This window comes from Eleutherodactylus coqui, chromosome 5 (genome assembly GCF_035609145.1).
Source record: "Eleutherodactylus coqui strain aEleCoq1 chromosome 5, aEleCoq1.hap1, whole genome shotgun sequence".
Taxonomy (NCBI): Eukaryota; Metazoa; Chordata; class Amphibia; order Anura; family Eleutherodactylidae; genus Eleutherodactylus; species Eleutherodactylus coqui.
This window is the reverse complement of record NC_089841.1, coordinates 277,173,024-277,198,830: the sequence shown is the minus strand read 5'-3', so window position 1 is coordinate 277,198,830 and position 25,807 is coordinate 277,173,024. Positions and strand designations below refer to the sequence as shown.

At 47.3% G+C, this 25,807-nt stretch overlaps 1 protein-coding gene across 5 annotated transcripts in view; it reads left to right on the top strand.

Annotated features, from left to right (window-relative positions):
* LOC136628678 (colorectal mutant cancer protein-like) overlaps window positions 1-25,807 on the top strand; it is a 175,335-nt gene that overhangs the window by 126,569 nt on the left and 22,959 nt on the right. For all 5 annotated transcript variants that reach the window (XM_066604781.1, XM_066604783.1, XM_066604780.1 and 2 more), the window contains 2 exons: window positions 16,216-16,398; window positions 22,885-22,976. In XM_066604781.1, the coding sequence (XP_066460878.1) occupies window positions 16,216-16,398; window positions 22,885-22,976 (275 nt within the window). The remainder of the gene's footprint in view (window positions 1-16,215; window positions 16,399-22,884; window positions 22,977-25,807) is intronic.

Sequence of the window (25,807 nt, the reverse complement as noted above, 5' to 3'; positions counted from 1 at the left end):
GGTTTCTGGCATCAAAACATTAACAGTAGGCCTTTTATGTCCAGTAAGTTACAAAGTAGTCCCTCCATGGATAGAAATTAATTTCCAGCACATACCCCCACGTTCAATTTTTGAAGTCAACAACTTGAACTCTTTGTTATATTTCGCAAACCATTCCTGAACAATTTCAGCAGTGTGGCAGTACGCTTTATTTTGTTGAATGAAGCCACTGTCACAAGCATGTCAACTCCCTAAAGTTTATTGGGAGTAACATGTTTTTTCTGCCACCGCACCGGTCACCTGATCAACTATGCCTTTCACCCAGCCAATATCTGCGACTCTGGTCCGTGGAAACATACAGTTTATGATTTATTTCTTTTTTTATTTGCTTTTTTTTTCTATTAAAATCTCTGTACCTGCATAAATGCAGAAACAGGAAGCGCTGAAAGACAGGGCTCAAGAATGTGTCCACCAGCCTCTGAATTCCTAGCGCTAGCTCCTCCTGCTTTCCACATTTGGTGACTACGGAAGGAGGATGTCAGCGTGGCAGCTGCCCACTCAAGGTGCCAAACTTATCTTATGTATTGGGAGCTTTTGCTGTAGCTGGTCTCTAAATATAAATTGCCACCCTGCTCCCTCTCCTCCTACCATGGGAGGTGTAAAGCTCGAGACTGGGTTGGAGAGAAAGTTGCACACAGTACTCGTAGGAACTGCTTTTGTCAACCACTTGTCATGGTCTGGTAGGGGTAAAATAAAAAAGCATTGAAAAGAACAATGTGTCTCATATTGTGCCATTGAGGGCAGGGTGCACAATTATTGGCAACACATAACTGGGTGTCACACAAGGATTGTCACACTACAGTATTATCTGTGAGTGTGAAAGTACAGTCAGAACAGGGGGATGTGTCAGGATTCGAACCAGGGACCTCCTGCACTCCTGTCAGTAGCCTCTTACTCCTTCAGTCAATCCATGTTGAGTCCCTAGCCGAGGAGTGAAGCCGCATCAGAACAGATGCAGGTTGACGTCATCCGCAAACTCCTCTCTACCATTGAAAAAGAAAGGTGCCGTGTTAAAAATCTGTACCTTTAAAACATAATGTCCCAAGCCTCCACAGTAAACTGTCCAAACAAGCCTCAAAGGATTTTCGCCCTAGCCAAAATCAAGACTACGACCAATCCAGCCATCATGAAACAAGGGGATGTTACTAAACACACCTTTGCATCAGTAGTTCAAAACTGTGTGAAAACCGTTCCCGCACTCCACCACTTTGTCCTCCCAATAGAGATCTTAACAGGTTGTCAGAAGATGCAGTACTCAGCGATGTTGGATTCACGAGTGGGAGAAAACTTCATGTACTTGACAAAAACATTGCCACCAGACTTAAGCCCATACCGATTGATATGGAAACCGTGGATAGGTCACCCTTCTTTTTGGGACCTGTCACACAGGAGACAATCGAATTGGAGCTTTGTATGAAACCTGACCATCAAGAAACAAACAATCAGCTTCAAGCTCATCTTGTCCCCTAAATTTCCAGTGATTCTCTACCATTGCCTTCCCTTCAGAATACTGTAAAGAGAGCTGCAAGATAACACCATCTGCCCTTAAACCAATGCAAGACCCCAAGGATGGTCAACAGGACTTTGAAAAATTACAGATTCAATACCAGATGTTCAGGGATGTCTGTAGCAAGAAGAAAGCTGACCAGCTGCCACCTAAACGGCTGTATGGCTGTCCTATAGAGCTGCTCCCTGGATCTTCTATTCCATTTGGGCGTATCTACAGCCTCTCAGAACCAGAGTAAAAACCCTTCAGGAACATTTGAATGAAAATCTAAAGAAGGGCTTCATCCGTCCCTATTCCTCCCCGGCGGGAGGACCCATTTTCTTATTTAAAAAAAAAAGATTCTGCTTTTCGACCATTGATTATCGGGAACTAAACAAGATTACTATTAAGAATTGCTATCCTTTCCCATTAATCCCAGAATTGCTGGAGAGGCTTTTGGGCAGCCAAAGCTTTTACTAAACTGCACCTCAGAAGAGCATATAATCTGATACAGAACTGCCCCGGAGATGAGATGAAGATGGCTTTCAGAACAAGATATGGACTTTGAATCTCTAGTGATGCCGTTCGGTCTCTGCAATGCTCTTGCTACCTTCCAGCACTCTATCAATGACGTATTTCGAGGCCTCTTGTATCAATTCATAGTGGCATATTTTGACAACATCCTCATTATCTCTGACAATTTACAGGAACATTGCAGGCACGTTCGGATGATCTTGGAACAATTCCAAAAGAATAACCTCAACATCAAATTAGAAAGTCCGAGTTTGAACAGAGCAAAATGCAAATGCTGTGATACATTATCTCGCCGGATGGCTTAAGTATGAGCCCCAGCAAGATTAAAGCCATCCTGCATTGGCCCATTTCAGGAAATTTGAAGGAAGTACAGCGCCTGATCAGTTTCGGGAACTACTACAGAAGATTTATCAAGGACTTCTCAAAAGTCATCTCGGCCTCTCAAAGAAAGCACATGCGTTTTCCTGGTCCCAGGAGGCACAAGCTGCTTTGGAGAAACTAAAGACACTTTTTTCTTCAGCACTAGTACTGATCCAGTAGCAAAACGATGACATCGGGAACAAGGAGCTTCTAGCCATTAAGGTGGCTTTTATTGAATGGAGGCACCTCCTGGAAGGAGCCCATCATCCAGTAACTGTTCTTACTGGCCAAAAAAATTTAAAATTTCTCTGTACTGCCAAGAGGTTATCTGCGAAACGAGCACTATTACAGATTAGCAGTGTGAACCCACTGGACCAACCAATCAGCCTAGCCTAGACCAGTCCTGGTGTGGTTGGCAGTTGACTCTACATTATTAGGGACTGTAACCAGGAAATGAGAGTCTGACCCTTGGCTGCAAAGACACAATAAATAAGGTGTCAGCGCTCCAGACATAGGGGAAAATATTAAATAAAATGCAATTTCTAGTACTGGAAACAGGTGGACTTACTTGTGAGGTTTGGAGTCTGTCCAAGGCAAAACTCCACACCATGTAGGTCCACTTGAACCTTCAAGAATCACTCAGGTGAAAATCCCAGTGGGAGAAAAGCAAGGAACACAAGTCCAGGGACTAGAACCTCAGTATTGGGTATTGGAAAGTAAAGAAAAATATTTGAGTTCCTTTGCACTACATACACCTATGTAGGAATGCAGTTTGGGCCCGGACTGTATCTGTGTTGTACTAATGTGTCAATAAAGAAGAAAAGGCAAAATAGGAATTATTATTGACTGCATTCTCTTAAAGGGGTTGTCTCACGCTGAAACTGTTTTTTTTTTTATTCAATAGGCCCCCCGTTCGGCGTGAGACAAACCCAAGGGATGGGTTAAAAAAAAAAAAAAAAAAAAGTTTATTACTTACCCGAATCCCCGCGCTGCGGCGACTTCTTTCTTCCTTTACCAAGATGGCCGCCGGGATCTTCACCCACGATACACCGCGGGTCTTCTCCCATGGTGCACCGTGGGCTCTGTGTGGTCCATTGCCGATTCCAGCCTCCTGATTGGCTGGAATCGGCACACGTGACGGGGCGGAGCTACGAGAACCAGCTCTCCGGCACGAGCGGCCCCATTCACCAGGGAGAAGACCGGACTGCGCAAGCGTGTCTAAAAACGCCAGAAGACAGCGAATTTAGACGGATCCATGGCGACGGGGACGCTAGCAACGGAGCAGGTAAGTGAATAACTTCTGTATGGCTCATAATTAATGCTCGATGTATATTACAAAGTGCATTAATATGGCCAAACAGAAGTGCTGAACCCCACTTGCTTTCACGAGACAACCCCTTTAATGCCGTGATGGCGAACCTATGACACATGTGTCAGCACTGACACGCGTAGCCATAGTCGCTGACACGCGGCCGGTCACCCCGTTAATGAATACCGGCAGGGGCCATGACTCCCCTGCCGGTATTCATTAACCAGCACTAATAATCAGCGCTGATCCCGGCGCACACTGTGATGTCAGTGTGCCCCAGGATTCTCCTCCCCTCGTCCCCCGACGTCTCCTACCTGTTGGTTCCGCAGGAGCGTCCGGGGGAGAAGGCATCCTGCAACACACTGACGTCACAGTGTGCGTGGGAGTTCATCGCTGCTGGAGGGCGCCGGGCACAGGAGGAGCGGAGCATCCAAACATCCACAAGGTAAGTACATGGGTCGAAGGGGGGTCCGCTGTGAGGGGGCAGTCACCTCTGGGGGTCCGCTGTGAAGGGGCAGTCACCGCTGGGGGTCTGATGTGAGGGGGCAGTAACAGCTGGGGGTCCGATGTGAGAGGGCAGTCACCGCTGGGGGTCCGATGTGAGGGGGCAGTCACCGCTGGGGGTCCGATGTGAGGGGGCAGTCACCGCTGGGGGTCCGCTGTGTGAGGGGCAGTCATCTGTGGGGGGCATTCACCGCTGGGGGGCCTCTGTGTGGGGGGCAGTCACAGCTGGGGGGCCGCTGTAAGGGGCAGATAATGCTGGGGGCCTCTGTGGGGGGCAGTGAATGCTAGGGGCCGCTGTGTGTGTCACTGTTGGGGGGCCATTGTGGGTGTCGCTGTCGGGGGGGGGGGCGCTGTGGGGTGCACTGTCGCTGCTGGGGGCCTCTGTGGGGTGCGCTGTTGCTGCTGGGGGGCCTCTGTGGGGTGCGCTGTCGCTATGTATGAGCCATACAGAAGGTATTCACTTACCTGCTCCGCTGCTAGCGTCCCCATCGCCATGGATCCGTCTAATTCTGATGTCTTCTTGCTTTTTTAGACGCGCTTGCACTGTGTGGTCTTCTCCCCTTCTGCTCGGTCCAGGCACGAGCGGCGTTCTGGCTCCGCCCCCCTCTACGCGTCATCGCGTAGCTCCGCGTCATCGCGTAGCTCCGCCCCATCACGTGTGCCGATTCCAGCCAATCAGGAGGCTGGAATCGGCAATGGACCGCACAGAGCCCATGGTGCACCATGGGAAAGGACCCGCGGTGCATCGTGGGTGAAGATCCCGGTGGCCATCTTGGTGAAGGAAGAAGAAAGAAGAAGGAAGACGTCGCAGAGTGGGGATTCGGGTAAGTAATATGTTTTGTTTTTTTTAACACATCCCTTGGGGTTGTCCTGCGCCGAACGGGGGGCCTATGGAGAAAAAAAAACACTTTTCGGCGCGAGACAACCCCTTTAAGGGAGTTAATCCTTCAGACGCTGCAGCTGTGCAACACACATACAGAAAATAGACATGACAGCTTTGCACAGCGCATCTGCATAAGACAAATGTGTATGACAATTATGGATGTTATTCTAGGACACTACACAGGTCTTGCAGGACAGGGATACACAGAAGCTTAAAGAGGCTGGAAAGAAAAGTAAAAATAGTCCGATGTGCCTAAAACATCTGGATGACACATACACATCGCTTTGTACGTCGTGTACTACAAAAAATTGTACAGGAGGAAAAAACCTTGGTGATGGCTGTATTCGCGTCATACTATGTGAGGAAGCTCAATCGTCTATGTCCAGCCTCCAGCAGCCAGTCCCCTCTACTTCCGCAAAAAAGACAAGACTCGCAACTTCTGTATCAGAGTCCAAGTTAGGGGACAACTTCTCAGCAGGGTAATTATCTGGGTTCAGCCAGGAAGTGCAAGAGGAGAAAAATATATATTTTCCTCCGCTGACATTGACCAACTCCTCAGGGCGGTTCGCAAAACCATGCAAGTGGGGGAAGAGACACCTCATACAAGACGAAATGTTTGCTGGTCTTATACCCTGGCGCAAACCAGTGTTCCCTGTAAATACAACACTGAAGCGCCTAATCCAAAAAGAATGGCAGTATATGGAGCAAAGTCTGGTACTATCGAAGGACTTCAACCCCTTAACGACACGGCCCCTTTTTTCCCCCATTTTTGTTTTTCCCTCCCCCCTTTAAAAAAATCGTAACTCCTTCATTTATCCATCAACGTTGCTGTATGAGGGCTTGTTGTTTTTTGCAGGACGAGTTGTATTTTTCAATGGTGCTATTAAATGTACCGTATAATGTACTGAAAAAACTTTTTAAAAAATTATAAGTGGAGTAAAATGAAAAAAAAAAAAAAACAACATTCAGCCATCTTTCAGTGCATCTTGTTTCTACGGCGCACAAACTGCAGCAAAAATGACCTGATAACTTCATTCTATGGGTCGGTACGATTACTACGATACCAAACTTGTAGAGGTTTTTCTTACTGTACTACTCCTTTTTCAAAGACATTTAATTTTTTTAAATTATTTTCTGCGGTCATTTTGTACGCATAATAACTTTTTAATTTTTCTGTCAACGTGGTAGAGCAAGGTCTCACTTTTTGCGGGATGTCCTGTAGTTTCCAATAGAACCAATTTGGAAAACATACGATTTTTTGATCACTTTTTGTTGCGTTTTTTTCTGGGATACAGGGTAACAAAAAGTGCATTTTTGGTGTTCTTTATTTTTTTTTCGGACAACGTTCACCGTATGGGGTAAATAATGTGCTACTTCGATAGATCAGACTTTTACGGACGCAGCAATACCAAATAAGTATTTCTCTTTTATGATTTTGATTTTTTTAAGATAGATATGGCAAAAGGGGGGCGATTAAAACTTTTTTTTACAATTCATAAAACTTTATTGATCTTTTTCTCACTTTTCTTTTAAGTTCCCCATGGGGACTACAACATGTGATGCTTTGATCGCTCCTGCAGTATGAGTTAATGCTATAGCTTTACGTCATACTGCATTCTGAAGGCAGCCACGGGGATGGCTTGACAGGCAGTCTCTCAACGCAGCCCTGGGGCCTTTTAGAAAGCCACAGGCAGCCATGACACCTTCACGACTCGCCTGATCTCACCGCGGGGGTTAATAGCCGTGATCAGCCATACGGCCGATCGTGGCTATTGCCCGCGGGTGTCAGCTGTAATAAACATACATACCCGGACGCTCCAGGATGTAAATGTACGTCCTGGAGCGGGAAGGGGTTAAAGATAGGCTCCAATTCTCAGAGGACGACATAGCAGCCTTTCAAAATATCCCCCAAATAAAAACATCTATCCGGGACCCCACGGATAGCAAAGTTGAAAGTGTGAGGCGCAAAGCCTGGACTACATCGGCCCTAACAATTAAATCCAACATAGCAGCCACGTTGGTGGCTAGGTCTGTCAATAAGGCTGGACCAACTCACTACGCTGAGAGACCAGAAAGCCAAAAGGGAACAGGTCTCCCTCTTTTGCAAATGGCCACTGTTTTTTTAGCAAATGCTTCTATGGAATCAGTCCACCTTGGGGCCCATACTGCGGTGCTCACTAACACCACTAGGAGAGCCGTTTGGGTAAAGGCCTGGTCTGGCGATAGCTCGTCCAAAAACAGACTTTGCGCCCTGCCATTCCGAGGTCAGCACATATTTGTCCTGGATTTGGAACAGCTTATGGAGAGGGTAGCAGATAAAAGTCAGGGGTTACTGGTGGATAGACCCCCCAAGAGGCCACACATACCCTACCCCTCATTTAGGGAATACAAAGGAAAGGGGAAAACTGGACGCTGGTCATACCCCAAAGGAGAAAGTGGTAAGATTCCGTCAAAGAAACCCTCTACTTCAACCCCCCAACAAGTGGGTGGGAGCTTGTCCTCATTCCATAGCATATGGGAGAACATTACATTCAATGAGTGGATTTTATGTCTAATATCAGAAGGTTCTAAAATCGAATTCTACTCTCTGCCTTATAGGAGATTCGTGGAGAGCTCCCTCCAGTCACCCCCCCCCCCCCCCCCCAACAGTCCTTATGTGCAGGGATTCAGAATCTGTTAATCTTAGGGACCGTCATCCCCGTCCCCAAAGAAGACTGTCAGAAAGGGTTTTATTCCCCCGTTATTTTTCGCAAAGGAACCTGATGGTTCTTATCAAACCATAATAAATGTAAAGATCCCAAATGAGTTTATCGTTTACAAAAAATTTTAAATGAAAAAGGTTAAAACAACAACTCCTCTAATTCACGTAGACAGTGTCCAAGCCACCATCGACTTAAAAGATGCATATTATCACGTTCCCATCCATCCCAACTCTCAAAGATTTTTTAAGGTTTGCATTCCGGATGGATGGTTCAATCCACCATTTTCAGTTCGTCTTTCTGTCCTTTGAAATCCCCTCTGCCCCTCGAATATTAAGGAATTACCACTTCCTGCTGTGACGTGCCAGCCCTATCCCACCCCCCTGCAGTGAGTGGCTGGGCCGATCAGGTTACCTAGTACATAAACTGGTCCCGCCCGTGGCTCGCCTCAGACACATGCTGGCAGAGGTTAGGGAAAGTGTTAGAGTAGGATCCTGTCGTCAAGAATCTCAATGGTCCTTCTTAGGGCTACATCTGACCGTGCACATTAGTTTTGTGGCTGGCTGGGAGCAGTAGTGCACCAATTTATTTTTTTTTAAGCATCTTGGGCTATGCAGGCCATTTCAACTATAACGTTATCAGTCTGCAGCGCATTGCGCAGAGTTTAGGGAAGGAGCTGCCTATATGTAGGACTCCTGATCGTCTGTGCAAGAACCCCAACAGTCCTTCTTAGGGCTACATCTGACCATGTGCATTATAGTTGTGGCTGGCTGGGAGCAGTAGTGCATAAATTTTTGTATTACACATCTAGGCTTGTTCCTAGCCTTGCAGTTATAGCGTTCTCAGTCTGCAGTGCCGTACAACCAGCTCTCACCGTGAAACTGCACTCTAATATTTCCTTTTTCCGTACCCAAGGAAAGGGTACTGTGCGACGCTCTGCAGAGGGGCAGAAAACTATACAGCCAGTGGACAGTGCTAATAACTGCGGCAACTTCACCGCACCCAAGGAAAGGGTATTGTGCGACGCTCTGCAGAGGGGCAGAAAACTATACAGCCAGTCGACAGCGCTAATAACTGCGGCTACTTGACCGAACCCAATGAAAGAGTATTGTGCAACGCTCTGCAGAGGGGCAGAAAACTATACAGCCAGTGGACAGTGCTAATAACTGCGGCAACTTCACTGCACCCAAGGAAAGGGTATTGTGCGACGCTCTGCAGAGGGGCAGAAAACTATACAGCCAGTGCACAGTGCTAACCCTGGCTACCTGACCGCACCCAAGGAAAGGGTATTAAGCGACGCTCTGCAGAGGGGCAGAAAACTATACAGCCAGTGGACAGTGCTTATAACTACAGCTACCTGACCGTATGCATTGAAAGGGTATTGTGCGATGCTCTGCAATGAGGGGCAGAAAACTATACAGCCAGTGGACAGTGCTAATAACTGCAGCTACTTGACAGCACCCAAAGAAAAGGGTATTGTGCGACGCTCTGCAGAGCGGCAGAAAACTATACAGCCAGTGGACAGTGCTAATAACTGCGGCTTCTCGACCGCATCCAAGGAAAGGGTATTGTGCGACGCTCTGCAGAGGGGCAGAAAACTATACAGCCAGTGGACAGTGCTAATAACTGCGGCTACTTGACCGCACCCAAGGAAAGGGTATTGTGCGACGCTCTGCAGAGGGGCAGAAAACTATACAGCCAGTGGACCGTGCTAAAAACTGCAGCTACGTGACCGCATCCAAGGACAGGCTATTGTGCGACGCTCTGCACAGAAGTACAGAAAACTATACAGCCAGTGGACAGCGCTAATAACTGCGGCTACTTCACCGCACCCAAGAAAAGGGTATTGTGCGACGCTCTGCAGAGGGGAAGAAAACTATACAGCCAGTGGACAGTGCTATTAACTGCTGCTACTTAACCGCACCCAAGGACAAGGTATTGCGCGACGCTCTGCACTGAGGGGCAGAAAACTATACAGCCAGTAGACAGTGCTAATAACTGCAGCTACTTGACCGCACCCAAAGAAAAAGGGTATTGTGCGACGCTCTGCAGAGGGGCAGAAAACTATACAGCCAGTGGACAGTGCTAATAACAGCGGCTTCTTAACCGCACCCAAGGACATGGTATTGCGCGACGCTCTGCACAGAAAAGCAGAAAACTATACAGCCAGTGGACAGTGCTTATAACTACGGCTACCTGACCGTACGCATGGAAAGGGTATTGAGCGACGCTCTGCACTGGGGGGAAGAAAACTATACAGCCAGTGGACAGTGCTAATAACTGCAGCTGCTTCCCCGAACCGAAGGAAAGGGTATCGTGCGACGCTCTGCAGAGGGGCAGAAAACTATACAGCCAGTGGACAGTGCTAATAACTGCGGAATCTTGACGCATGCAAGGAAAGGGTATTGTGCGACGCTCTGCACAGAAGGGCAGAAAACTATACAGCCTGAGGACAGTGCTAATAACTACGGCTTCTTGACCGCACCCAAGGAAAGGATATTGTGCAATGCTCTGCAGAGGGGCAGAAAACTATACAGCCAGTGGACAGTGCTAATAACTGTGGAATCTTGACACACGCAAGGAAAGGGTATTGTGCGACGCTCTGCAGAGGGGCAGAAAACTATGCAGCCTGTGGACAGTGCTAATAACTACGGCTGCTTGACCACACCCAAGGAATCGGAATTGCGCGACGATCTGCGGAGAAGGGCAGAAAACTATACAGCCAGTGGACAGTGCTTATAACTACGGCTACCTGACCGTACGCATGAAAAGGGTATTGTGCGACGCTCTGCACTGGGGGGAAGAAAACTATACAGCCAGTGGACAGCGCTAATAACTGCGGCTACTTCACCGCACCCAAGGAAAGGGTATTGTGCGACGCTCTGCAGAGGGGCAGAAAACTATACAGCCAGTGGACAGTTCTAATAACTGCGGCTACTTGACCGGACCCAAGGAAAGGATATTGTGCGACGCTCTGCACAGAAGTGCAGAAAACTATACAGCCAGTGGACAGTGCTAAGAACTGCGGCTTCTTGACTGAACCCAAGGAAAAGGAATTGCGCGACGCTCTGCAGAAGGGCAGAAAACTATACAGCCCGAGGACAGTGCTAATAACTACGGCTTCTTGACCGCACTCAAGGAAAGGGTATTGTGTAATGCTCTGCAGAGGGGGGCAGAAAACTATGCAGCCAGTGGACAGTGCGAATAACTGCGGCTACTAGACCACACGCAAGGATAGGGTATTGTGCGATGCTCTGCACAAAAGGGCAGAAAACTATACAGCCAGTGGATAGTGCTTATAACTACAGCTACCAGACCGTACACATGGAAAGGGTATTGTGCGATGCTCTGCAATGAGGGGCAGAAAACTATACAGCCAGTGGACAGTGCTAATAACTGCGGCTACTTGACCGCACGCAAGTAAAGGGTATTGTGCGATGCTCTGCAGAGAAGGGCAGAAAACTATACAGCCAGTGGACAGTGCTAATAACTGCGGCACCTTCACAGCACCCATGGAAAGGGTATTGTGCGATGCTCTGCACAGAAGGGCAGAAAACTATACAGCCTGTGGATAGTGCTTATAACTACGGCTACCTGACCGTACGCATGGAAAGGGTATTGTGCGATGCTCTGCAGAGGGGCAGAAACCTATACAGCCAGTGGACCGTGCTAATAACTACGGCTTCTTGACCGCACCCAAGGAAAGGATATTGTGCAATGCTCTGCAGAGGGGGGCAGAAAACTATACAGCCAGTGGACAGTGCTAATAACTGTGGCTACTTGTCTGCACCCAAGAAAAGGGTATTTTGCGATGCTCTGCAGAGGGGCAGAAAACTATACAGCCAGTGGGCAGTGCTAATAACTGCAGCTACTTGACCATATCCAAGGAAAGGGTATTGTGCAACGCTCTGCAGAGGGGCAGAAAACTATACAGCCAGTGGACAGTGTTAATAACTGCGTCTACTTCACCGCACCCAAGGAAAGGGAATTGCGCGACGCTCTGCAGAGGGGCAGAAAACTATACAGCCAGTGAAAAGTGCTAATAACTACTGCTTCTTGACCGCACCTAAGGAAAGGGTATTGTGCGACGCTCTGCAGAGGGGCAGAAAACTATACAGCCAGAGGACAGTTCTAATAACTGCGGCTACTTGACCGCACCCAAGGAAAGGGTTTTGTGCGACGCTCTGCAGAGGGGCAGAAAACTATACAGCCAGTGGACAGTGCTAATAACTGCGGATACTTCACCGCACCCAAGGAAAGGGAATTGCGCGACGTTCTGCAGAGAAGGGCAGAAATCTATACAGCCAGTGGATAGTGCTAATAACCGCGGCAACTTGACCGGACCCAAGGAAAGGATATTGTGCGACGCTCTGCAGAGGGGCAGAAAACTATACAGCCAGTGGACAGTGGTAATAACTGCGGCTTCTTGACCGGACCCAAGGAAAGGATATTGTGCGACGCTCTGCACTGAGGGGGCAGAAAACTATACAGCCAGCGGACAGTGCTAAAAACTGCAGCTACTTTACCGCACCCAAGGACAGGGTACTTTGCGACGCTCTGCAGAGGGGCAGAAAACTATACAGCCAGTGGACAGTGGTAATAACTGCGGCTTCTTGACCGGACCCAAGGAAAGGATATTGTGCGACGCTCTGCACAGGGGCAGAAAACTATACAGCCAGTGGACAGTGCTAAGAACTGCGGCTTCTTGACCGAACCCAAGGAAAGGGAATTGCGCGACGCTCTGCAGAGGGGCAGAAAACTATACAGCCAGTGGACAGTGCTAATACCTGCGGCTACTAGACCGCACCCAAGAAAAGGGTATTGTGTGACACTCTGCAGAGGGGCAGAAAAGTATACAGCCAGTGGACAGTGGTAATAACTGCGGCAACTTCACCGCACCCAAGAAAAGGGTATTGTGCGACGCTCTGCAGAGGGGCAGAAAACTATACAGCCAGTGAAAAGTGCTAATAACTACTGCTTCTTGACCGCACCTAAGGAAAGGGTATTGTGCAATGCTCTGCAGAGGGGCAGAAAACTATACAGCCAGTGGACAGTGCTAATAACTGCGGCTACTTGACCGCACCCAAGAAAAGGGTATTGTGCGATGCTCTGCACAGGGGCAGAAAACTATACAGCCAGTGGACAGTGCTAATAACTGCGTCTACTTCACCACACCCAAGGAAAGGGAATTGCGTGATGCTCTGCCGAGGGGCAGAAAACTATGCAGCCAGTGGACAGTGCTAATAACTGCGGCAACTACACCGCACCCAAGGAAAGGGTAATGTGCGACGTTCTGCAGAGGGGCAGAAAATTCTACAGCCAGTGGACAGTGCTAATAACTGTGGCAACTTCACCGCACCCAAGGAAAGGTTATTGTGCGACGCTCTGCAGAGGGGCAGAAAATTCTACAGCCAGTGGACAGCGCTAATAACTGTGGCAACTTCACCGCACCCAAGGAAAGGTTATTGTGCGACGCTCTGCAGAGGAGCAGAAAGCTATACAGCCAGTGGACAATGCTAATAACTGCAGTTTCTTAACCGCCGCCAAGGAAAGGGTATTGTGCGACGCTCTGCAGAGGGGCAGAAAACTCTACAGCCAGTGGACAGTGCTAATAACTGCGGCTACTTACCGCACCCAAGGAAAGGGTATTGTGCGACGCTCTGCACAGAAGGGGCAGAAAACTATACAGCCAGTGGACAGTGCTAATAACTGCGGCTACTTGACCGCACCCAGGAAAAGATTATTGTGCGACGCTGTGCAGAGGGTCAGAAAACTCTAGCCGCAGTTATTAGCACTGTCCACTGGCTGTAAAGTTTTCTGACCCTCTGCAGAGCGTCGCACAATAATCTTTTCCTGGGTGCGGTCAAGTAGCTGCAGCTATTAGCACTGTCCACTGGCTGTATAGTTTTCTGCCCCTTCTGTGCAGAGCGTCGCACAATACCCTTTCCTTGGGTGCGGTAAGTAGCCGCAGTTATTAGCACTGTCCACTGGCTGTACTTACCGCACCCAAGGAAAGGGTATTGTGCGACGCTCTGCACAGAAGGGGCAGAAAACTATACAGCCAGTGAACAGTGCTAATAACTGCGACTACTTCACCGCACCCAAGAAAAGGGTATTGTGCGACGCTCTGCAGAGGGGCAGAAAACTATACAGCCAGTGGACAGTTCTAATGACTGCGGCTACTTGACCGGACCTAAGGAAAGGATATTGTGCGACGCTCTGCAAAGAGGGGCAGAAAACTATACAGCCAGTGGACAGTGCTAGTAACTGCGGCTACTTGACCGCACCCAAGGAAATCGTATTGTGCGACGCTCTGCAGAGGGGCAGAAAACTATACAGCCAGTGGACAGTGCTAATAACTGCGTCTACTTGACTGCACCCAAGAAAAGGGTATTGTGCGAGGCTCTGCAGAGGGGCAGAAAACTATACAGCCAGTGGACAGTGCTAATAACTGCGTCTACTTGACTGCACCCAAGGAAAGAGTATTGTGCGACGCTCTGCAGAGGGGCAGAAAACTATACAGCTAGTGGACAGTGCTAATAACTGCAGCTGCTTCCCCGCACCCAAGGAAAGGGTATTGTGCGACGCTCTGCACAGGGCCAGAAAACTATACAGCCAGTGGACAGTGCTAAAAACTGCAGCTACTTTACCGCACCCAAGGACAGGGTATTGTGCGACGCTCTGCAGAGGGGCAGAAAACTATACAGCCAGTGGACCGTGCTAATAACTGTGGCTACTTGACCGTACCCAAGGAAAGGGTATTGTGCGACGCTCTGCACAGAAGTGCAGAAAACTACACAGCCAGTGGTCAGTGCTAATAACTGGGTCTACTTCACCGCACCCAAGGACAGGGTATTGTGCGACGCTCTGCAGAAGGGCAGAAAACTATACAGCCAGTGGACAGCGCTAATAACTGCGGCTTCTTGACCGCACCCAAGGAAAGGGAATTGTGCGACGCTCTGCAGAGGGGCAGAAAACTATACAGCCAGTGGAGAGTGCTAATAACTGCAGCTACTTGACCGCACCCAAGGAAAGGGAATTGTGCGACGCTCTGCAGAGGGGCAGAAAACTATACAGCCAGTGGAGAGTGCTAATAACTGGGTCTACTTCACCGCACCCAAGGAAAGGGAATTGTGCGACGCTCTGCACAGGGGCAGAAAACTATACAGGCAGTGGACAGTGCTAATAACTGCGGCTACTAGACCGCACCCAAGGAAAGGGTATTGTGCGACGCTCCGCAGAGGGGCAGAAAACTATACAGCCAGTGGACAGTGCTAATAACTGCGGCTACTAGACCGCACCCAAGGAAAGGGTATTGTGCGACGCTCCGCAGAGGGGCAGAAAACTATACAGGTTAGACGAAAAATCCCTGGCTGCTGGAAGCACTGCTTGTGATTGGCTGACACTTAGATAATCACAGACAGTGCTCGAAGAATGATTGTGAGTGGTTCAATCAGTGCCATTCATCGAGCGCTTGCTGTGATTGGCTAAGTGTCAGCCAATCACAGCCAGCGCTTCCAGGAGGCAGGGATTTTTGAATCCCTGGCCAAAAGAGAAAAAGGTCAGTGCCGGGACCTGGGGAGAAGCTGTGGCCAGGCTGACAGCTCGTCTAAGGTGATGTAGGTGTGGTTTTTTCCCCGGCAGTTAGGGCTTAGATTATAGCTTTGACAGTAGCATTTGCTACTGCCAAAAGTTGCATCGCATCGCATGCAAACCGTGTTTTCGTGCGATGCATCAGAGAGGAAGGCTCCATAGGGAAACATGGGCTACAAAATCTCACGTGTTGCGGACATATCACCGGACCTGCGAGGTTTGTGTGTCGTTTTGTAGCAGGCTACAAAACATCTCATGTGTGAAGGAAACCATAGGAAACCATGGGCTTCCCATACATGCGATTTGTAGCAATGCTACAAAATCACACGACTTTGTAATCCATGTGAAGGAGGCCTTAGTTACAGCTTATTTTTGGGCTAGGGCTTATATTTCAAGCCTCCTGAAAATCCTCGCACATGATGCTACAAAATCGCCATAATGCTGCGAGAAAATTGCAGCGATATCACGCGGTGCAGCGATGCGGTGTCGCCCGTGTGAAGGAGGCTTTATAGTTGAACTTATTCAGACCATGAAGACCTTCATGTGCCAAATGCCAATTATTTGGTGGCTGCTGCTCTATCTAGGTATTTCATGTGGTATCCAAAAGATAATGAGTAACTGACACTGATGTTGTTTTCTTCTCAATCAGAAAAAGTTCCATTGTGTCCGACTTCTATGCTTGAGAGCTTACCCGTTAATGTGCTGCGCAGTCAATTACTTCCAAGTTATTGAAAAATCCGTGCAGCGCTGAATGGTTCCTGTTACCTAAAGCAGCATAAGGAAAAGGCATTTCATATTTCTCTTCCAGAAGAAGTTATCTGAACTTAAAGCCAGCTTGCAACTACTTCAGACAGAGAAACGAGCTTTGGAGCTACAAAGTTTAACTCAGCAAGAGCAAGAGAAAGCCTATATGCTTCTTGAAGACCACCTGCAGATGGAACAGAATGAATGGACAAAGGAAGGATCTGGACAAAATAAGGCAGGCAAACAGGTAATGCATGCCCCTCTCTAATTAAGGAGGGTGCCTCAAATTTAACATTTTCACATATAGATGTAACAATTGGCAACCTGACTAGTGCAATGTGATAACTTGATTTACAGCATTCTAGTAGTGATGTAGCGTCATCATCCTTGAAGGATGACACACTACAGACCGCCAGGCGCCCGTACACTGTGACACACTAATTATATAGTGCAGCTGCTCTGTTCATTTTGAATGCCAGCTGCGCTTCATCAATATCATTGTTGCCCCAAGTTGCGCTAAGCTCTAACTTATTACTGCAGTAACTCACTAATGTGAGGTGTGTTACATCTGTACATTGTACTGAAACTATCATAACGGATTAAATGTCATAGAATGGTAGAGTTCAAAGTGACCTCCAGGGTCATCGGGTCCAACCCCCTGCTCAGTGCAGGATCACGAAATCATCCCAGACAGATGTCTGTCCAACCTTTCTTTGAACACTTCCATTGAAGGAGAACTCATCACCTCCCATGGAAACCTGTTCCACTCATTGATTACCTTCACCACTAGCGTACCACTAGGGGTCGCAATTGCAACCTGGCCCCTTAGCAAACGGTGGCCCACAGACCCTGACCATACGCCAATTTACCGCTGTGGCCCGTGGGCCAGCTGTGAGTAGCACCCAGTGAGGGGAGGCAATTCTAAGGACTGCAGACATCACCAGTGTGCGGTCCTCCCTTCCACTGAGAGACTGCAGTTGTGATTGGTCACAACTGCAGTCTATAACTGCACTGTTGGCCGCGCGATTGGTCTGGCTGGTGGTGCACTGAAAGAAGAGAGCAGAGTCCACAGACCATGTGGTACAACGAGGTATGTACCGCATGTAATCTCATATGTATAGCTGGTATAACTTATACCAGCTGTACATATATAATTATATACAGAAAATATTAGGTTATATCAGCATGCGCCATATCACTATATACAGGGGGTTGTACATTTCCTGTTTGTAGTGATATGGAGCATGCAGATATAACCTGGGTATGTCCTGTATATAATTATACTAGTAATAAGGAAATTATAGCACCAGTGTCTCTGGTGGCACAATGAGCCACTTACTAATATAATATAGTGAAAGGTATTGGAGTTGTAAGCACATTACTGCTGTTTTAGGACCTGCTGGTTTAGGACTTGTGATGTCACTGTCATTGCTTACATGCACATGTCACACACAGCTCTGCTACATGCATGTCACACACACAGCTCTGCTACATGCGTGTCACACAGACCATACATAGCTCTGCATCATGGCATCACAGATACTTTGCACAGCTCTGCTACATGCACGTCACATACAACACCCACAACTCTGCTACATGCGCATCACAAACACCACCCACAGCTCTGCTGCATGCGTGTCACACACATCACACACAGCTCTGCTACTTGCGCATCACACACCATACACAGCTTTGCTGCATTGCGTGTGTCACACACACAGCTCTGCTACATGGCGATTCTCAGACAGCACACATAGCTATGCTACATACATTCTTCATCGTCCTCTGCCCATTTAGGATCTGTGATGATGTCAACGCCATGTGATCAAGGGCGGAGCTAAGAGCCATGGCGGATCACTTGACTGTGACATCATCACAGGTCCTGTCAGCACATGGCTGCTGTCCGGCTCTGCAGGTTTTTAATAAAGTAAAGTACCTGTTATAATGTCACTGTCATGTGATCAGGGGTGGGGCTAAGAGATGGTGACTGATTACATGATGGTCCTGTCAGGCTATGCATGTTTTATGCTTTAGGACCTTTAATCACGTTATCATCACGTGATCAGGGGTGGAGAGTATAATGCACTCACTCACGAACAAGTGGTCATTAGCACTTTGATATGTACATCTGCTATAAGCTATACATCCTGTATGTAGTGATATAGACAATGCTGGTATAACCTGGTATATTACTAAATAGAGGAGATGTAAAAATGTTACCAGCTGTACATATATAATTATATACAGAAGATGCCCAGGTTATACCAGCATGGTCCATATCACTATATACAGGGAATTACAGGAGAGGGGAATCCCCGCAGCCAACGGGTCTGTCTCTGGAAGGAACTGAACAGCATCAGACGGACCCATTGACTATAATGGGGTCCGTCCGCTTTCTGTCCTGGTACCTGGCTTTTGGACGGAAGAAAAAGTGCTGCATGTAGAGTTTTTTCTTTCTGTATTTTGAGTTGGAACTGTGACAGAATCTCAGATCTGAGGTTCCAACACAGATGTGCAACCAGCCTTACACAAGCATGGTCAATATCGTGTATACAGGAGGTGTATGTACATCTCCCTGTATATAGTGATATGGAGCATGCTGGTATAACCTGGGTATCTCCTGAATATAATTATATATGTACAGCTGGTATAAGTTATACATCTCCTCTATATAATGATGTGGAGCATGCTGATATAACTTGGTTGTCTCCTGTAAATGATTGGACACTTTACACGCAATTTAAAAAATGCGTCAAAAACCTGCATGCGGTTTAAAAAAAACAAAAAAAGACCACATGTGGTGTTTAAATCCACATGCATTTTTTATATGCAGTTTCTTAAAAGCGTATGTGGTTTTTGAATGCCGCATGCAATTTTTTAATATGTTTTCTTAAAGTGTGGTTCAAAAATGAAACAAAAAACATGAACACAGCCCAACGCCGGGCTCACTCGGATGTAAACATAAAATGCTGTGTGGGTCATGCAGCGTTTTACCGCTGTGGAGCCGCCGGTGACCTGCCCCATCGCTGTGTATCACAGTGAAATTGTACTGCGCATGACAGCGTATCTCACACACACTATCATGCGCAGTCCACAAGTTTTTTTTCCCGGTTTGTTTATATTTCCTGCGCTGTTGTTTTGCAATTGTCCATATACATGCCATCCATACGCAATGTAATTACATATGGGTGGCGTTGATTATGCGTCAATAGAGAACAATGGATCACATGTAATACGCCGCTAAATAAAACATGGTGCTTTCTTTCTTACACGCGCATATTATATAATTCCTACTTACAAATGTGAGTGGAACTGTGTATGGCAATGTATCTGATTGCTAGTGAATTACCATGTATCAAATTCCCATACAACACGCGTAGTACACGGTAATCGTACGCTCGTGTGAGCCCTGCCTAAGGGGCTATAAACAAATTTTTACATTGTCCAAGGAATTAGTCATGTTTGGAAAGCTTAAGCCAAGGGGCCAGATGATGTGTAGTGGCCCAGAGTTAGGCCTCATGTCCACGGGGAAAATCAGATCCGCTGCAGATTCTCCATGTAGAATCTGCAGCGGGTCCCTCCTGCCCCGCGGACATGAGCGCCGAAAATAGCAATTTAAAGCATTTACCTTTCCGGCGCGGGCGACGAAGCTCTGCTCTTCCTCACGGCCGGATCTTCATTTTCGGCCGGCGGATGAATTCCTGACGCCGGCGGCACGTCGTCGACGTGCCGCGCGCATGCGCCGGGCACATCCGCCGAGCCGAAGCAAGGGAGATGCGGCCATGAGGAAGAGAAGAGCTTCGCGGTCCGCTGCGGGTGAGTAAATGCTTTAAATTCCTATTTTAGGTCTCCCGCGGATCCGGACGGCTTCCATAGGCTTCAATAGAAGCCCGCGGGAGCCGTCCCCGCGGGAGACCCGCATGAAAATGGAGCATGGTCCAGATTTTTTCATGCTCCATTTTTTTTAAAATCAGTTTTATTGACGATCCGCGGGTATTTATGTACCCGCGGGTGGTCAATGCATCCCTATGGGATGCGGATCCGCATGCAGGAAATCCGCTGCGGATCCTAAATCCTATTTTCCCCGTGGACATGAGCCCTTAGGGGTCCCCTCCAGCATCTCAGACTATAGGTTTTATGTTTTTCTTGTATTACTCTCTGAAATGTTGAATGCATCAGATTTGTGTATTGGATGTCTGCAGGCATGAATGGGTTAACGTCTGTTCATGTCTGGTGTTGTCTGCAAATTGTATTGTCTTGTCTGTTCGTGAATTCGCTGTTGATCATATGATGTTGAAAAAAATGACCAAATCTGGGATTGACAAGAAAACTGTTAGGTGGATTCACAACTGTCTGAGTGATCGTACTCAAAGAGTGGTCATAAATGGCTGCACATCCAAGTGGAAGAATGTATCAAGTGGGGACCACAAGGCTCTGTCCTGGGCCCAGTGTTGGTCAACATTGTTATAAATGATCTGCAGGAGATAATTGATGGGAAACTGATCAAATTTGTCGATGACACAAAGCTAGGAGGGATAGCTAACACTAGGGAAGAGAGAGCGTATTCAAAAAGATCTAGAAAAGCGTGCACAGTGGTCAGTGACTAACAGAATGGTATTTAACAGGGAGAAATGCAAAGTCCTACATCTGGGCAAGAAAAATGAGAAAAGCACATACAGAATGGGAGGAATTGGGCTAAGCAGCAGCACATGTGAAAAAGACTTGGGTATACTAATAGATCACAGGCTGAACATGAGTCAAAAATGTGATGAGGCAGCCAAAAAGGCAAACACAATTCAGGTATGTATTAAGAGAAGCATAGAGTCTAGGTCACGTGAGGTAATTATGCCCCTCTACTCTTCCTTAGGGCGGACACCCACTGGCGATATTTTCTATCTTGCGCTGCGAGAGCAAGTGAAAGAAAGACGCAGCGCAACAAAGACGCCGGAATGAGACCGGGATATCACCAGTCTTTTCAATGGGGCCAGCGGCAGCAGCGCTAGCCCCATTGAAAAGATATGGAGAATACCGCGGACAAGTGCAGCATGCTATCCCATTGCTTAACCGAGTCAATTTAGATCATTTTGAGGGGAAAAAAATCGTACATGACTCCATAATGGTAGCCAAGGTAATCCCTGGATCAACATTTGAGATCAACAACCCCACTGGTCACCTAATGTCTATATCCTGTAATATCATAGCGCTCTAGCAAGACATCCAGTCCCCTCTTAAACTCCTCTATCGATTTTTCCCATCACCACATCCTCAAGCAGAGAGTTCTACATGGTTATTCCATTTGAAAGATTCACCACAGAGCATGGGACAAACAGGACTTTGGTTACTAATTTGTGATCTTCCCCAGTTGGTAACAAGGTCAGGTCCCCAGCTACCCTTAGGCAAGAGACAGAGCCCTGTGACAAGACATTTCTCTACCCGCTATCTCCTTGGCTGAGGGCCCTAAATCAAAAGCAGGAAGTGTTGTCAGCTGTTAGTCACAGCTGATAACCCGGGGAAGGAAGAAGTGGGTTTTAACCCTTTCTGCCTCCTCCTTTCTTCAGTACACATCGCTCATTGAGCGATATGTACTAAAAGTGAAAGTGGAAGTGTTTCTTCCACCATGGGAGCCAGGAGGTCATGTGACCGTGGGGATTCCCTGCTATAGCAGAGCTGCAGAGTCATAATAGACCCTGATCAGCTCTGCTAGTGACTATTGTCACTATAGGGGATGTTTTTCCCTCTATGGATGCCCCAAGCTACAGTGGAAAAGCATCAAATTAAAAAAAAAAAACATGTGAATGTCCCCCAGAGGTGTTACATGACGTCATGGGGGACACAGATGGTAAAAAACATGATTACATACAGAAGTAGAACAATATTACAGAATAAAATAACAATATATACATAAGAAAGAAAATAACACAAAGCCGACGCCAACCAAAACCATTGCTATATGCGCTCTGTAATCCAAAACCATACATATTATGCATTAAAATGTCTAAAACAAAATGAGGAACCCGTTTTCATACTTTATTTTAGCGTAAATATACTAATTTAAAGAAAAAAAATGTAAAAAAATAACTTTTTTTTAAGCTTTTTACCCGCAATAAAACTAAAAACTGGGGGGAAAAAAGTCAGTGAAAAAGATATTAAAAAATAGCCCTATATGTCATGGGAAAAAAATGCAGCAAAAATAATTTTGGTAGCTAAAGGAAAAAAATAGGGCAGTAAAACTACCACTTGGCTAAAATCCCTAAAAAGTGTCTGGACCTTAAGGGGTTAAGTCTCCTCTCAGCCTTCTCTTTTGCAATCTAGACACTCAGCTATCAAGTTAACATTTGGTTTTTTGCAGATATAGCAATTTGTTGGGGTTCCTGCAGGGACCTCCACCGTTCCTGAGAGTGATGGCGTTTTGGTCCCTATTTTTTACACGGAGGTTTTCTTAACTCACGTTGACTTCTGATGCAAAGCCTGGACTGCGGTTCCACTTTTATAGGTTCAGTGAAGCCTCCAGCTTTGGGCCCTTTACCAATTAGATGCTTAAGGCACTTATGAATAAAATATTAGAATCTGGATAAATTCCGTGTTAAAATAAGTTTCTCATCACTCTTTAGTTTTAATCGGCTGGTGTAACATCTAATAATTGGGCCTTGGTAACTTTTACTTTTGAAAATTTTAATTTCACTTTGTAATTTTTCTAACCAACATTGATACATTTATTGTTTGTTCCACAAAGAAATTCCTAGATGGAAATGGAGGCTGTGTCGGCGAAAGTAAGAAATCCACGTCATCAGCGAGCGTGCAGCAACTACTAGATTCCTTGAAGACGTAAGTATGCTGTCAGTACTCCTCTGCAGGTTATGTCCATCTGTATGCACAGTATGCTTCTATTCGCATGAAGAGCATAGCCAATCCTACAATGAGGACATACATAGGGATTTACACTATACATCATAGGCCGGGATCACACGGCTGTAAGTGTAAAAGGCTGTGAGAACCGGCCGTGTCTCCGTGTACAGGCTACAAAATTGTACTGCGTGTGACACGCTGTTATGCGCAGTACACGTTTTTTTTTGTTAATGTTTACCGTGCCATCGCTTAGCAGAGATGCATACAGACACCGACCATACAAAGTGTAATTGCATATATACGGGCCCATAGTGAGCAATGGGCTCTATCTCCCACATATACGCTGCAAAATAGAACATGCTTCGTTCTTTTTTTGTGCTCGTGTATTACGCAATTCCGACATTCTGTGTAAGGCAATGTAATTGGTTGCCTGCGAGTTATCACGTGTCACCTGGACATACAGAGCCCGCGTAATACGTGGTAAATAGAGATGAGCGAACATGCTCGGCCACGCCCCTTTTTCACCCGAATACCGCGATTTTCGAGTACTTCCGTACTCGGGCGAAAAAATTCGGGGGTCGCCGTGGCGGGTTGCAGCGGGGAGTGGGGGGGAGAGGGAGAGAGAGAGGGCTCCCCCCTGTTCCCCGCTGCTACCCCCCACGCCGCCACACCTCTCCCTGCCCCCCGGCGCACCCGAGTAGTGAAGTACTCAAAAATCGCGGTATTCGGGTGAAAAAGGGGCGTGGCCGAGCACGTTCGCTCATCTCTAGTGGTAAACATTTGGTCGTGTGAGCCGACCATGGTGTATAAAAGGGAGTAAGCAAGGTTTTTGCAATGAGTTCATCCGGCACATTTTTAAACATCTTGAAAACAAAAATATTTTAAAACTGACATTTCTTTTAAAGTGTCTGTCAACTTTGAAAAGTTTTTATAACAACGTATAGCCCAGCCAAAAACCTACTGCACACTCATGAGGGGCAAAACCCCAGAAACAGCTGCCTGTGGATGTTTTTTTGCGATTTAGCTATCAATTCTCCATCATTGTTATAAATACTTGTTTAAAGAGTCGGACATTGATTTGCAGTAATGCTGCCTTCTAATAGGTGGCGCTGCAGAGGTAATCTTCCATCTCCCTTATTTGCATGGCCTTATAAGTCTCCTCACTCATCTCCTTAGTTAGTGGTGGCAAACCTATGGCACGAGTCATCATCGTCCGCTCATCACTTTAGTGAATGCCGGCAGGGGCCGCGGCTCTCCTGCCGGCATTTACTCAGCTGCGCCGGTCCCGGCACACACTGTGACGTCAGTGTGCAGCCGGGATCCCCCTCCCCCAACATCTCCTCTTAGGATCCACGAGAGTAGGGAAAGAGGTGTCTGGCAGCACACTGACGTCACAGTGCAACAACGCCGAGCAGAGGAGCAGCGGAGCTTCCACGAGGAGGGGGGTGGTAAGTATGTAGGACCGCTGTGGGGTGTCACTATTACACTGGGGGCCGCTGTGGGGGTGTCACCATTATACTGGGGGCCACTGTGAAGTGGGTCACTGTTACACTGCGGGCCGGTGGGGAGTGGATCACTGTTACACTGGGGGCCACTGTGGGGGGGGGGGGGGTCACTGTTACACTGGGGGCCGCTGTGAAGTGGGTCAGTCTTACACTGGGGACCACCGTGAAGTGGGTTACTCTTACTCTGGGGACCACTGTGGGAGGTGTCACTATTATCGCTGGGGCCACTGGGGGGCGGGGGTGTCACTATTACCGCTGGGGGGGGATCACTATTACCGCTGGGTATGTTTACATTTGGTGGAAATGGGCAGCGCTGTTTCAATATAGACGGTGCAGATTTTGACTGCTTTTAGGATGCGGAAATGCTGCAGAGTTTTCCACAGAAATTTCCACTGAGGACATTCTGCAGCATTTCCGCATCCAAAAAGCAGTCAAAATCTGCACGCTGTCTATTTTGAAGCGGCTCTGCCCTTTTTAGATCGACGGGGGTAAACGCATATGTCAAGATAAGCCCCGCCCCCTGACATGTTACATAGTACCAAAGTATGTAAGACAGAATGAAGACAATGTCCATCTAGTTCAGCCTGTTTATCCCCCTATGTTGTTGATCCAGAGGAAGGCAAAAAACCCAAAGAGGCAGAAGCCAATTAGCCCTTTTGGTGGAAAATTCCTTCCTAACTCCCTAATGGCAATCAGACTAATCCCTGGACCGACCCCTAATAGTTCCTACCTACCTGTATACCCGGATTAACAATTAACCTAAGATTTATAACCTATAATATCCTTCCCCTCTAGAAAGACATCAAGTCCCCTTTTAAAGTCCTCTTTGGATTTTGTCATCACCACGTCCTCAGGCAGAGAGTTCCACAGTCTCACTGCTCTTACAGTAAAGAACCCCCTTCTGTGTTGGTGATGAAACCTGCTTTCCTCTACACGTAGCGGATGCCCTCTTGTTACCGTTGCAGTCCTGGGTATAAACAGATCCTGGGAGAGATCCTTGTATTGTCCCCTCATGTAGTTATACATGGTTATTTGGTCACCCCTTAGCCGTCTTTTTTCCGGGGTGAATAATCCCAGTTTTGGTGCCTCTCTGGGTATTCCAGTCCCTTCATTCCATTTATTAGTTTAGTTGCCCTTCTTTGAACCCCCTCAAGTACTGTAAGATCTTTCCTGAGCGCCGGTGACCAGACCTGTACACAGTATTCCACGTGAGGCCTGATAAGTGCCTTATATAGTGGGAGGATAATGTTCTCATCCTTCGCCCCTATACCTCTTTTAATGCACCCCAAGACTTTATTAGCTTTT